Here is a 14,531-nt window from a genome sequence, read left to right on the forward strand (position 1 = left end):
ATAAGCCAAACCTGCGAAGCGTCATCTTACCTTCATTCATACACACGACGTTTCTAGTCACTGGAAAAAAAATGCATATTCCAAAGTATCAGATTACCTTTTTTGATTTCTCGATGCAAAACTCTGAATTACGGACGTAAACGATGTAAAATCCCGTGCGGAATTTTCCATGTCAAAAACAACATGTATATCTCAAAACTAAATTCATGGGAAATATCAAATCCTCTTTTACGGGGAATCACGTGCGACGTGTTCTTTCTACAACGTACTTCGACCTTCAAAATAACAAGGCGAAATTTAAATTGCTTCTAGCTTGTAAAGCTAATCTCGCCCGCAATGAAAAAGAGCTAGTTACTCAACAAAGATAAACATTAAATTTCATTAGAACTAAAAGCCGTTATCAGCAAGTATACAGCCATAGCATGGTTAAGCTCAAAGTGGTTCATTCAGACGTAAGGCAGGGAGTGTGATATCATTCCTTTAAATGTGGGCATTAGCAATTTGCAAATCTAAACCATTACATTAGCAGATAGTGATTTCGAACTTGAAGAAGAGCTGATCCTCTTCTTATAGTCTCTTAAGTTTTTACTCAATAAAATGTTGAGCTGAAAGTGCTAAACTTTGCAAAGTTCATATGATCATAAAAAAGCAATCTAGCCAAGCAGCTCTCTTTAGAATTTAGAATACGTTTCTTTTATGCCGTTACTTTATCGTGTGACCATCAAGGGCAACTTTTTTGCCGTGCAGATGAAATATGAACATATTGTCATTTGCGTGGTAAGAGCTCGAAGTCAACACACTCGAACTTTGACGCGATAAAACTTTGTTCCGGTATTAACTTTAAATCTGTTGTTAGCCTAAAAACAATAAAAAAGATAAACTCGTACTGTTCTAAACATTGAGCTACATGAAAACTCAAATGGTTCTAAATAGAAACTACTAAAATGGGTACGCAGCACGTACGCAAGAGTAGCCTGGCATACGTGTCTGTGACAACAAAAATAGATATCACATATATATTTGATGTCATAAGCATTAAACTTTATGGAATATGTCTACACACAAAAACAGAGAGAACGATACCTTTTTCGCTTGACAATACTCTTTCTCCAAAATTTGAGCTTTTAATGAATGCCTGTACAAACGTAACGCAATATATATAAAAAATGGAAGACAAACACTATTTCAATTTGGACTTAAAAAAAGAAGAAAGAAACATACCCTGACTTTGATTCTGCAAACAAAGAAAGTAATAAATTATATGGTGTATAGTAATGAACCATAATATATACACTGGAAAAGAATATTAAACTTATCGTGTTTTCACTACTTTTGAACAAGAACAATAGGTTAATAATATATCAGAGCTTGTCTGATGAAACAAAAGAAATAAAAGATATTTACTGTGTTTGCACAGGCTTATGCAAACTGAGAAGATCTTTGGGAGAAGTCGAGAACAGATAAGTACAAGCCCGAAACCGAAGGTCGAGTGCTCAGGGTTGCAACTGCTCGAGAGTTCTCACAAACTTCTCCAAGGTTTGCATAAGCCAGTACAAACACGAAAACATCTTTTATTTCTTTTATAAAATAAACAATAATGCAAAATGGACAAATGTCAAACAAACGTTTCGATTTTTCCTCTAAAGCTATTCGTGATTGATTTGAAAATCGTCTTTCATTGATTGATTGGTTGAGCTCAGATCGGTTTGCACAAACTAACGCAAAACGGCTGTTAACCAATCACCGCACGCATTTTAATGTGTTGGTATAATAAAATTAGTTAAAGTTCAAAATAAAGCCTAACTGTGATATGTATTGAATTGATAGTTTTCAGGTACAATGTTAACCGTACTATGCCACAATCAATTTCATGACTTTCAGGCGTGACGTTGCATCTTTCTGAGAAAGTACTCTGGTTCACACATGACAATTGTACAATTGTCAGACAGTTGTTAAATATGTCAATATGAAAGTTCTGTACTCTTTACCATAACAAAAACTAACCTGGCAACTCTATACTGATCAAAGAGTCTGGGTGAACAAAGTGAAGAGTTTCTCCATGAGCCTTAATCATGTAATGATCGTACTGCTCGTTATAATAAACTTCCACGATATCACCTTTCTGTAAACTGCATACAGCGAATTATTAGAAATTCAATAAAAAAATATTAGAATTATTGGAAATTTATTAGAAAATATAATAATTACCAGAAATTCAATAGAAAATATTAGAATTATTAGAAATTCAAAAGAAAATATTAAAATTATTAGAAATTCAATAGAAAATATTAGAATTACAAATTTTGTGTGTGATGTAAAGGACACCTACTCTTTGGAAACAACTTGAGAATTTTGCGGTGTTTGCTTCAATAGCTCCTGAAATGATAGAAATGAAAATAAATGCGTTAAAGTGTGTTGGATGAAACTGAAAACGACGGTTGGAACCTAGTGCTTCAAATTTCATTGCACGAAAATTTTACAAAATTTCATAAAATAATGTTCTAAACTAGAACTTCACGTGTGTCATTACTTTCCATTAAAAATGTTCGATGTGTCATTAAATGCACTCGATAATTTAATAATACGCTTAAGCTTCAATATTACAGTAGATTAGTATTTAGTGAATTTGCATCAGGTAATGTTTTTATAAGAATCACATGTTCAACAAGTATTGGCTGTTGTATATAAAATATATAAATCAATATTTTCATTTCCATGCATGCAGCACTGTGGCAGAAGATTGAATTAAAAGGTTTTAAACTCTCACATGTTTTGTTACAAACAGGTACTAATGAAAACACCTTGCTAAATGCGTATAATTTCATACTCACTAATTCTGCTCGCAGAGAATCACACTCTTTACATTTGTCGTTCAACTTCTTCATCATCAAACAACATAAATAATAATATAGAATATTGCTTAATTACACCTACTCATATATCAGAGAGTGAATACAGGAAGAAGCCGAAAACAGCAAGATACCAACAACAGTAAAAAATTGAAAAAGATTGTAACCACCGACCCCCCACCCCTCCCCCCAAATCACCGTAAGAAATAAGGTGTAGGCAAAAGAATACCATAGTTAATGCTCCATCGAGTTAATTAAAGATTACCATAGTTAAATACCGTGTCATTTACCTGTTGTAGCTCAACAAACGAAAGTTTCATATCGCCATCTAAACAAGAAAACAACTTAACGAGACTTCTGAATTTTATCAATGTTGGGGCAGCGCGGGCGTAGTGCTAAAAGATCTCGACATAAAATCCTCCCAAGAGAGTAGAATGTCAACACTAAACTCTATGTCGCACAAAATATGACATTTGGAGTTCTATGATAGATCGACTTAGCTGCGAGTGAAGATTTCTAACAAGGAGAACAGTAATCCTGGTAAGCTCATGAAATCATTCCCATTATTTGCAAATGTTTCCAAAAGACAAACAACGTGTATACGGATCATAGACGTTCTTCTGAAGATATCTTTTCTACAACATTTGTCGATCTATGTTAAATTTTTAAGTATTCTTTCCGAGACTAATTGTCGAAAACAAAATCTTGGCGTCTGATATAAAACGTAAACAAAAATAAGTCATGCGAAAAATAACGGCAGAAGAATTACTGGTCAGGTGACCACTTTTTCTCTCCGACAACGCATCTTTCTGGTTGGAAAATTATTAATGGTGGACCAAAAGTTTTCTTTCAATTTCGTCCAAAATGACCGGTCGATTGACCGTTCAAGCTACAGCCCGGTCGGACATTGTCCATCGACCGGCTTTCATTTTACACCATAAAAGATGAATAACACAGGATACATACCCACAGTGGACTTCATACGTTTTTTTAACAAATCATTTTCCTATAAAAAGCAGATCATATATTAATGTCGGAAAAGATTTGAAATGCAGTAATGCGCATGCCTGAACGTCGACAACATGCCAAGTATGCGGTGATAATTGTATAAACGACTGTAAGGATTGGATAAAACAATTATAAAATTAAAAGTTATTTAGTACCTCCTCTAGATATTTGATTCTTTTTTTGAAACGATCTACAACAAGCTCACTGATGATTTGCCTAAATGAAACGATAAAATGCTGCATTGTGGAGGAGGTAGGGGCAGAGAAATGTATATGGTGAGAAGAGCAGAGAGAGGGAAATGCTACATAGTGGGGAAAGGGCAGAGAGAGGGAAATGCTACATAGTGGGGAGAGGGCAGAGAGAGAATCACATAGTGGGGAGAGGGCAGAGGAGAATGCTGGGGAGGCAGGGAGAGAAATGCAGTGGAGGGAGGAGAGAAATGCGTGGGGAGAGAGGAGAAATGCACATAGAGGGAGAGGGCAGGAGAAATGCTACATAGAGAGGAAATGCTAAATAGTGGGGAGAGGGAAATGCTACATAGTGGAAACAGGGAAATGCTATATAATGTGGGAGAGAAATGCTGCATAGTGTGGGGGGTAGAAATGCTACATAGTGGGGAGAGGGAAATGCTGGTTTGCTCGAGTCTTCACATTGCAATTTTTTCAAAGCTAAAATTCATATTAACACTCAATATCATTCAAACCTATACGCAGAGTTTGTTTTGTTTTCAACACAATTTGATAACAGTAGATTGCTTTCCACGTATTAGTTAAATCAGTACCCGCTACATCCAGTGGCGTAGCCAGCCTGTCATTATTCATTTCTTTAGAAATCTATTGTTTTTACAGTGAATAAACACAGAAAATTTAACATAGCAGGACCAAATTTGTGCGCTGGCTACGCCACTGGATAAAACCCTCTTTCAAAGATTGAAGGAATGCGCAACCCCACAGCACAAATCCATCCTTTTTGAATAGTAAAAACGATTTCAATATTACTTCACGATCATTCACAAAATTACTTCATTCATGTATGCATTCTTATTTTGGGTGTTCACATATGCATTCTTACCCAGAGCCTGATCCAGATTCAGCTTCCCACTTTAATTTCTCTGATTCAAGTACCCTCGCAGCTTCGTCTCTTTGATTCTCCAATTGTTTCGTATACTCTCTTTCTTTTTCTTTAATATGTTCCAGTGCCTCTACTTTAGATTTCTCCAATTCCAACTCGAGTTGGGAAACCATTCTCTCAGTATTTATCAGTTTTTTCGACACCTCGTCGCTTTCCTGTCTCAAAGCTTCTTTTTCATTAAAAATAACTTGAAGTTTCTCATCACTTTTCTCCTGCAAAAACTTGAAATTGAGTAGTTGCTCATCGGCTTTCTTCAAAGCTACCTCTTTCTCTTTCAAAACTCGACCAATCGCGCTGTTGAATCGAATTTGCTGTTCTGATTCAAACGATTCTTTAGCCGCTTCCAACTCAGAGGCGTAAAGTTTTTGTCGTTCAAGATCCCTTTGATACATTAGTTCTTTCTCGGAAAAATTTCTATCTTTCGCTTCAATTTCTTTCCTCAATGATTCATTCTCATAGTTAAGTCCACTCGTTTTCTTCTTTAAGTTATCGACATTTTCACTCAACTCTTTCAGTAGTTCACGGTTTTGTCAAAAGTAACTAACTTATTTTCTTCCTCTGCTTTAAGGATTTCAAGCATATTTCGCCTGTCATTAAAGCATGTACTCATGTCTTCAAGCCAATTTGATGTAATTACTCTTAAGAGCTGCAGGTCTTCGCGTAGCTTTTCAACATCTTTTAGCAAAGTTTCTTTGTATGGAAATATTGAAGTACTCATTCGAAACAACAATTTTCACAGTCCTTGCTCTTCTCAACGTTACCAGCACCACTGTTTTCGACAAAACGTTCGTTTTCCTGTTCACTCGTACTTTCAATACCAGTCCTGATTTTATCTTTATCGATGACTTTACCATCAATGGTATCTGATGATGATTTTATTTCAACCTCTTCAGTCCTCATCGTATCTTCATTGATGACTTTACCATCAATGGTATCTGATGATGATTTTATTTCAACCTCTTCAGTCCTCATCGTATCTTCATTGATGACTTTACCATCAATGGTATCTGATGATGATTTTATTTCAACCTCTTTAGTCCTCATCGTATCTTCATCGATGACTTTACCATCAATGGTATCTGATGATTTTATTTCAATTTCTTTCACTGTAGATAGATTGCAACAACTTGAAGACTTTCTTTCCTTGTCTGCGTGTAGTTTTTCTCTAGTCAAATAATCCAAGCAATTTTCGAACAACTCTGGCACAAGTTTTAATAGTTCATCGAGATGAGAGAATGAAAGCGAAGGTAATTCAATGTCAAGGTTTTCAGGGACGGTCTAAAATAAAAATAAAAATCACTTGCTTCTCCATAAATTTATTGTGAACATGTATCTTTTAGGTTATTTTTGATATTGATTTGTGCTTGATTAGGCTTAGCGCACATTCATGTGGGAGAAAATACTCTTTTGCTCTTTATGTTTCTTTACTCGTGTTGAATGTGAAGGTAAAGTCAAAATTTGGCTAAGGTCGTGGGATTGAGTGTAAGAGCTAAATAACTTCTCGTATCCATTATTTAATTGTACATATTTTAAAAATGTATATTTTAGGATTCGGAGACAGAAGAGTGTGTCGAAAGATAAATTTAAAAAATATGCAACATTGTTGTTGGCCGACACCAAGAAGTGTGCTTGCACCGCTGACCAGAATAGAAGCATAATTAAGATAAATAATTACATGTCACTGCATAGAGGCCGAGCGGATACTTACAATGTACTGCTTTGGAAGTTCCTCAATTCCATTAAAAAGAATTAGAACAAAGTGGTTTCCTGAAATAAAACACGACGTTCTTACCTACGAACAGGAATTAGCTACAAAATCATACCTTAAAATTCTATTCATTTGACACAAAGTCAGGCGCCGTACCCCATAGCATCGTTTTATGTGAACAACTATAGTCTTCAAGTCGACAGTTTTAAAACGACTTACGTACCAACACAGTCAAAATATTTATGTCGATGAGCAATTTCTTCCTGACAAACTGAATCTGACTGCTGATACACATCTTTCGCCCACTTGGAAAATTCAAAAAGTTCGTTGTCAGGCAAAAACATCAAAATATAAATGTTTGCAAAAACTATAGACAACTATAAACCAAAGTCTTTATACTTGATAGTGAACTTTTCAATTTTCAACTTTGATTTTACAAGATTTTACAAAGTTGTACAAGATTTGTTTGAAATTATTTTTTCAATGCAAAAATCTAGCCGCTAGGAAATTTTTGAGCTAATTAAAAAAAACCTAATTATCTTTTTAATAGTAACTTAGTCGTAACTCGTTTTCTGCTGTATATATATAGTATCTCTGCTAATAGAGATCTGGCTGTAGATGCAATCTTGCAAGTGTCATTTCTTTTGTTTTGTTGGTAAACGTACAGATAATTTTAAATGCTCTTTGCTTCTCTCATTAAATGAAGTCGTTAACTTTCGAAAAAGATATAAATAATGCAATTTTACCTTAGTAAAATGTGAAGTAAATTCTCGTCTTCGAATAACTTCTTTTACTGTCAAAGCATAAGTGCGAGGAGCAAAACTAATTTGCTCCAAAATTTCCATGCTGCAAAAAGAAAGATTTGTCAAAATACACAGTTCCAAATATATTCTAAATATTTTAAGACATATTTCGAAAAGTTTACGGGCTCACATATATAAAAACAATAACGAAAAATATATTAAGTCAAAAAGAGACAATAAGCTGCCTTATTATAACGGGAAAAGAAATATATGTAAAACATACAGTGCGTCAAATTTTCAATATGGCATAAAGCACAGTTTATCATAAAGCAATACAAAAAGAATTCCTTTAGTATATTGAAAAACTGGACTAATAATATTCAAATAAAATGAAAAAGTCCTAAAGAAAAAATTCAAATTTTACCGTTTCTTCATTCTTTTCATGCTTTCGTGATAAAACACCAGCTTATTATCACAATCACAAATTTTCTTCTCTATCATCATTACCCATCTGATTTATAATAAAAACAACATCATGTGACTGAGTTATTCATCTTTAGAGAATTTCATGAATTTCAAATGATTCAAAGGATAATCATGATGTAAAATACTTGTGCGTTTCATAAATGTTATTTCATTTGTCGCCTACAAATGGCTATGTTTGCGTTAGGAAATTTTAAAGCATTGAGTGGGAAACAATCCATCATACACAAGTTAAGAAATATGATGAAAGTTCTTCTAAAAAAACTTTTTCAAAAAATACTACATTCATGAATGAGCTTAATGTTACAGCCAGTACATCCTACAATCATAAATTAGCTTAATCTTACAGCCAGACTGAGCCAGTAGATGCTACATTCATGAATTAGCTTATTGTTACAGCCAGTATATCCTACAATCATAAATTAGCTTAATCTTACAGCCAGACTGAGCCAGTAGATGCTACATTCATGAATTAGCTTAATGTTACAGCCAGTATATCCTACAATCATAAATTAGCTTAATCTTACAGCCAGACTGAGCCAGTAGATGCTACATTCATGAATTAGCTTAATGTTACAGCCAGTATATCCTACAATCATAAATTAGCTTAATCTTACAGCCAGACTGAGCCAGTAGATGCTACATTCATGAATTAGCATAATGTTACAGCCAATACATCCTACATTCATAAATTAGCCCAAGTTACAGCCAGTATATCCTACATTAATAAATTAGCCCAAGTTACAGCCAGTATATCCTACATTCATAAATTAGCCCAAGTTACAGCCAGTATATCCTACATTCATAAATTAGCCCAAGTTACAGCCAGTATATCCTACATTCATAAATTGGCTAACGCCAGTTATTTTTCTTCCACAATATCATTATTTTGTCTGAGCCTTTTAACAATCAAAATATTTTCACATCGTCAGGAAACTGTAGCTAGCTATATATTGCATAAATTTGATGATTTATAATGTTGTTTATAAAAAAAGACTTTTTTAAGAGAACTTCGTGGAAAGAAAAGATCAGTTAGCACCACACCACTGGCGTTTTTACTCTTAAAAAACAAAAGGTTGATATCCTCACCATACTCCATGGAACTGTGTTTCATTCAGAAAAAATATGAAACAACTCAAATCAACATAAGAAAAAGATACCTCAGACGTGTGTGTAGATTAACAGAAAGTTCATCTTTCGCTTTCGCACATCTACGACGTATGTCTCTAAAAATTATAAATACTTTAAAAAATAGAATAAAGATATTCTATAGCAGCCACTTACACGGTAGGTCTACAATCTCTTTTCAACGATGATTGTTCAAAAAAGTACAAAAAAAAGACACAGTCTGGATACGAGATTGCTAGGTCTGGAACAAATTTACATTAATAAGCCCTTAATAAGGTTATTAGAAGGATTATTATATGGCATTATTTGACCTGAAACGAAGCTTGCTTTCTTTCTTGTCCTTGCTGTTTTTTACCGGTTGGCTTTCATTTTTCTATTTTTAGTCCATGAAAAATAAATCGTTTCAAATTGTATCGTCTGGATAGTCGAACTGTTTTCCAAGTGTTTTTCCTACGAATAACATTCCTAAATGTTTTTTGTTTCGTTTACTTTGCGTTTTGCTGTTTGCATCACGAAGGTTTTACATTTGACAGTAAAATTACGCGTTTCGGACCGTGGTCGATTACGAGAAAATAATGGACTGGCGAAAATGTTTCTGAACCAATCAAAGCGCGCCATTTTGCCGGAAGTGACGCTTGCCATATAATAATATTAATTAATTAATCATCAATGTGTTCTGTGACAAAAATTATAATTGCTTATTAAAGTAAAACTAAGACAAAACGACCAAACGCTATGTTTGTACGTTTTCATAGAATCACGTGACGTGGTAATCATTTCAATGAATTGAACCATTCGGTCAGGTGACGTAAAAGTAGAAAGAATTGGCAGTTGTATAGTTGGTCAATAAGAAAGAGTTTTAGAGTTGAATACCTTAACTGTGTATGATTGTGCATCATTAAAGAAAGTTGGGCTTGATGGCTGGAGCAAAGATCTGGCAATACAGATGGATCACCAATATTCTGAGCTCTCATTTGATTCTGAAAAAACCCCTGGACCAAAAAATGGAGAAAAATTTTATCCAACGATGACAATAACAAATACTAACGAAGTGATCACGAAAACGTACTTTCGCCATATCAGCTTGTTCTTCAGAGAAAGCACACGCTTTTTCCTTCAATTTTTCCAACATTGCCAGCCGTTCCTCCAAACCACCGATTTCTTTCATGTTCGTGTTTGAAACGTCACCTATTAGAGAAATCTAGATTATATTATAGAGGAAAGAAAAGGTTTCAAACTTCATTTCAATAACCATGTCATCAGATGAGTTTTTTTCAGAGGAAGATTTAGAATAACAGCTTTCAAAAAAGTGGAACGTAGAGTAAGACAGAATATCTCAGTGACTGAGTTCTATTTAATGTATCGTGACCTATACATAAGTTGACTTGGACAATATAGGAGCATTTGTTAGAAGGCGAATCTGTTCATTTTTATCAACAGAAGCAATTCAATTATTTAAAACTCTTTCTCAATGTATTTGCAAAGCGAAATGCTTAAAGTGTTGACGTCTATGCGTATCAAATATTTTTCTTTCTTCAAGTCCATATTTTCAGTCATTTTAAGACGCAACTAAATACATTCCTTCTCGATCCTCCTACACGAACAAATATTACGTAAACTGGAGTAATATAATGAAGAGTAAAAAAAATACATTAAACGCACCAAGTACTTGAACACGATCTTTCTGTATCTCCAGCAAAGAGGAGTTCTCGAACTGTGCCAAAGCATCTTCACATTGTTTAACAGTATCATTTAGACTATTCCTTTCATCCTGGAGAAACGGAGATAAAGTGGAGAGGAGATTCAGTGTGAATCTTCAGCATAAACTAACGGTGTGTTCACCTTCATACCTGAGCATTTATCCAGTCGAGCAAAGAAAACTTGCCGTTATTGGATGAACTTGATTTTATTTCATCGTTGATCAAACATTCAAACACAGGCAGCCTCGATAGTTGGTCAATTATGGTAGGAAAACTATGTATGTATTAAAATCCAAAGTCAAAAGATTTTTGTTCAAGATAAGGTCTTTTTAGGAAGTCACAGTTTCCACGTAAATTTTTAGAGTGTGGAGTGTGTCTACATGAATATTATAAAATACGAAAATGCAAATTCTTGCTTTCGAATTTGAACAATTCGTTTTTCCATTAACGAATCTGGCGTTAGTCAAAATAAATTGCAGCAACTCAATTTCAAATGTAAAAACTTTTTCGACAATACGATAGGTCAAATTTTTAATGAATAAAATTCACCAATAAAAATAAAATAGTGTCAAAAATCAAAATAATGTGAATTGTCAATTTATAGATAAATGAGCTGTAATATATTATTCTGACTTACCCTAGATCCGTCAATGTATTCTTCGATTATAATTGCTGTAAGCAATTACATGAATGCAGGCAATGAAAAGTCACGACTAAAACAATGCGCTCTTACTGCGACAATCATGCTATTTACATAAACAACACCATACTTTCATTTTCGTAATTAAAACCTTTGGGGTGTATGTTTACCTAAGCTTAAAATTGAGAGTGTTTACCAAGCTACGTACATCGAGAACGATGAAAGTAGGTATGATGAAAAAGGCCAGAACTTTATCCTGAACGATTTTTTCGTCCTTCATTTGTATTTGTTTTTGCTGGGTCATTTCATACATACTTGGAAAAGCTGGGGGTCTGACACCCCCACAAACCCCTCATGTGTGACTCAGCTCTTACTTTGTGTAATTGTTCATACCTATCCAAAAGAGATCGGTACGAGGGAGTCAACTCCTTGAATTCAGCAAAATTTTCTTCTAGAATCAAAGCACGAGTTTCAAATGTTCTGCAAATAGATAAAAGAAATGCTGAATCCTTCAAATTCTTAATAATAAAACAATCCTATGTCCGAAAAACATTATGAAAGTGTTCATGATGTACTTTGCAATATTTTCCAAGTTTGCCACCACCGCAAACCAACCATTTCTTTGAAGCATTTGTTCATGGATAAGTGATACAGAGCTATCAAGCATTGCCATAGACATTTCTTCAAATGTCTGAAAATAATTTCAAAACCAAAACATAGTTGAACAAAACATAGATAGGATATTATTTAAGTAAGTTTTGTTTGTGTGGTAAGCAATAGTACTAACTAAATATTTTGGTTTGTGAACCATAAATTTATAGTACAGTTAGCATTGCAAATAAACATGCAATTCCCATGATTTTATTTTCTCGAGGAAATTGTTCAACCTCTCTCAAATTATTGAAGATTTTTATCTTTGTTAGTTGTATCAAACCATTGTGGAAAGCAAAAACAATCAACAGGCCAAACAAGCTATAAGCTAATCTTTAAAACTGCCCATCACTACTTGATAAAATGTCAGTAACAAAACAAATTAAACAAATATACATCATCATACCGAAGCAAGCTGTGACCTGGAAACTAGTGTTTCATAAGTCGGATGCAAATTCAGAGATTTTTCTACTTCTTCTTGAAGAGCGGTCTCTAAAATGTAAAACAGACAGAACATTCTAGCTTTCCCCTCAGCTTTCAAGGAACAAGAAAATTCATTTAACACTCCTTTAGCAGAGAATATGCTGACCACTTTGCAAATCTTTTTCTTTATAATTTTGTATCAGAGAAATTCAATGAAGAATTTTGTTTTCTTTATTTTTTAAGTAAAGATGTATGAAGAAATGCAATGAAATCAAAATACATTCAGATTACTCATATTTTAACTTGTTGTAATAACCTCTCAAACATATGTATAAAAGTTTGGGGTGATATGATTAAAAGAAACTCAAATGGGTATTTACCTGAACCCATGTTCAAACTTGGTGATGGTGGCACAGGAGATTCAATCTTTATTTTGCTGAATAAGAATATGGGATTGCTTTCCTGAAGAGATACATGCACAATATGTCATTAATAGTTCAACAGCAACATGTCAATTGCAACAGACTGAAGTTCAAATGCTCACAGCAATCATCTAATTGATTGGACCAGTTGATAACTTGAGTTTTTTTTTCAATAAAATGTCATCAACAAGAAGTAAAACTTACAGTCCCTGCACTTGAATAGTTGCATATACGATGACTAGGATCCAGTGCTTCTCCCTCAGGTGTTATCAATACTTGTTTTTCAACAGGAATCAGCAAAGTAGATTCAATTGATTTCATCAATGTCTCAACACTACATAAGATGTTGAATTACATAATAGAGAGTTGTCAATTAGTTGCATTTTAAACGACTAACTACTTCGAACTACAATTCAACATAGAATATACATTATATACATAAACTACATTCTTTGAATTAAAAGCCATCGCAAGACAATAAAGTGCTCAACATATTTTCAAATAGAGGAATATATAAACTATCAGGAAATTTATGATTAAAGAAAATCTCGAAATGTGTCACAAAACAGTATTAATTTGACATTTATGTACATAATCTTCCATATATCGATTAACAAAATTTATATGTTATAGATTTAAATGTTAATGTTATAGATACTTGTTATTGGTATCTATAACAAAATGTCATTATTTATGAAGAACAAAATACAGCATTTCTGAGATTCTATCTGTTAGGTGTCTCTACTAAGCATCTTTTCTGACAAATTTCGCCGAATTACAGTCAGCTTATTTTTAAATGTATAAAATAAATAGCAGACTAACCTTTCCATTGCCAACTCCATTTCAAACGTCTGCATTGCTCCAGTGTCGACCAAAAAAACGTACAACATTTTAAAAAAATATGTGTCCACTTCTAGTCTATAAATTGTGGGTTTAGTGCAGAAATTGATTATATTGAACTTTCTTTAGTCAACTTTCAATATCCAGCCTGGCCAGGCAAGCCATTTTTGACTGTCGACAAATTCCAATAAACATTATCCCATTATGATCGTCAAATACATATAATTTTTTTTACTTATTTTGGCTGTAAGTACACTTCATCCACTTTTCTTCAATTCGAAAAAAAATCCATCAGTTCATGATGATAAGGCAAAAAAAAAGGAAAAGTGCTTCTGTTCCTCTTATGCCTGTGATCCACACTTAGTCACTTCCAGTTATTCTTTGACTGTGGTGTTCACTGTTCACCCCACCCCCCTGTCTACAACAGTGCTTCCGCCTTTAAAATCTATATTGCGCATTTAATAAAAACGACAAGTTTTTTTTAAAATAAACATGTTTCAACATCTCATGATGCCATCTTCATGATGTTTATTTTAAAAAATTTGTCGTTTTTATTAAATGCGAAATATCCATAGTGCTTTAACGCAGTTAAGGTAAAATCTATATTCCTGATTCATAAAACTTCCTTCCAGACGATGCTATAATTCTATAACACTTTCCTGCAATTTACTTCTAAGTTGTGATCACACTATAACAACAAACAATAATAAAGATGACACTCTTCTGTGACCTAATCATGCATAAACATACCAGAGATACTCAAAATTAGCGCAATGTACTTAACAATCATTTAATACAAGAAAGT

At 33.7% G+C, this 14,531-nt stretch overlaps 1 protein-coding gene across 1 annotated transcript; it reads right to left on the minus strand.

The window, feature by feature from the left end:
- Positions 1 to 355: 355 nt before the first annotated feature.
- Positions 356 to 14,126, minus strand: LOC124433346 (RB1-inducible coiled-coil protein 1-like). The gene is made up of 26 exons (XM_046983111.1): positions 13,709 to 14,126; positions 13,091 to 13,220; positions 12,845 to 12,926; positions 12,448 to 12,533; positions 11,966 to 12,081; positions 11,784 to 11,870; positions 10,901 to 11,024; positions 10,713 to 10,821; positions 10,120 to 10,238; positions 9,924 to 10,042; positions 9,083 to 9,148; positions 7,864 to 7,950; positions 7,443 to 7,542; positions 6,920 to 7,001; positions 6,697 to 6,755; positions 5,706 to 6,266; positions 4,929 to 5,515; positions 4,013 to 4,073; positions 3,816 to 3,855; positions 3,140 to 3,177; positions 2,832 to 2,879; positions 2,330 to 2,376; positions 2,005 to 2,129; positions 1,222 to 1,234; positions 1,084 to 1,135; positions 356 to 857 (listed from the first exon to the last, which is right to left on the minus strand). The coding sequence occupies exons 1-26, from the start codon at positions 13,774 to 13,776 to the stop codon at positions 792 to 794; spliced, it is 3,072 nt and encodes a 1,023-aa protein (XP_046839067.1). The 5' UTR covers positions 13,777 to 14,126; the 3' UTR covers positions 356 to 791.
- Positions 14,127 to 14,531: the final 405 nt, after the last annotated feature.

The sequence above is a fragment of the Xenia sp. Carnegie-2017 genome, unplaced genomic scaffold (genome assembly GCF_021976095.1).
Source record: "Xenia sp. Carnegie-2017 unplaced genomic scaffold, XeniaSp_v1 HiC_scaffold_1, whole genome shotgun sequence".
Taxonomy (NCBI): domain Eukaryota; kingdom Metazoa; phylum Cnidaria; class Anthozoa; order Malacalcyonacea; family Xeniidae; genus Xenia; species Xenia sp. Carnegie-2017.

What these genes read in the sequence shown, in the direction of transcription:
- LOC124433346 (XM_046983111.1), bottom strand. Translation starts at nt 13,776, where the DNA reads ATGTTGTACGTTTTTTTGGTCGACACTGGAGCAATGCAGACGTTTGAA. An exon ending in ACTATTCAAGTGCAGGGACT is followed by an intron (nt 12,927 to 13,090) that starts GTAAGTTTTACT and finishes GTATCTCTTCAG; the next exon opens with GAAAGCAATCCCATATTCTT. An exon ending in TAAATATTTTGACTGTGTTG is followed by an intron (nt 6,756 to 6,919) that starts GTACGTAAGTCG and finishes GTTTTATTTCAG; the next exon opens with GAAACCACTTTGTTCTAATT.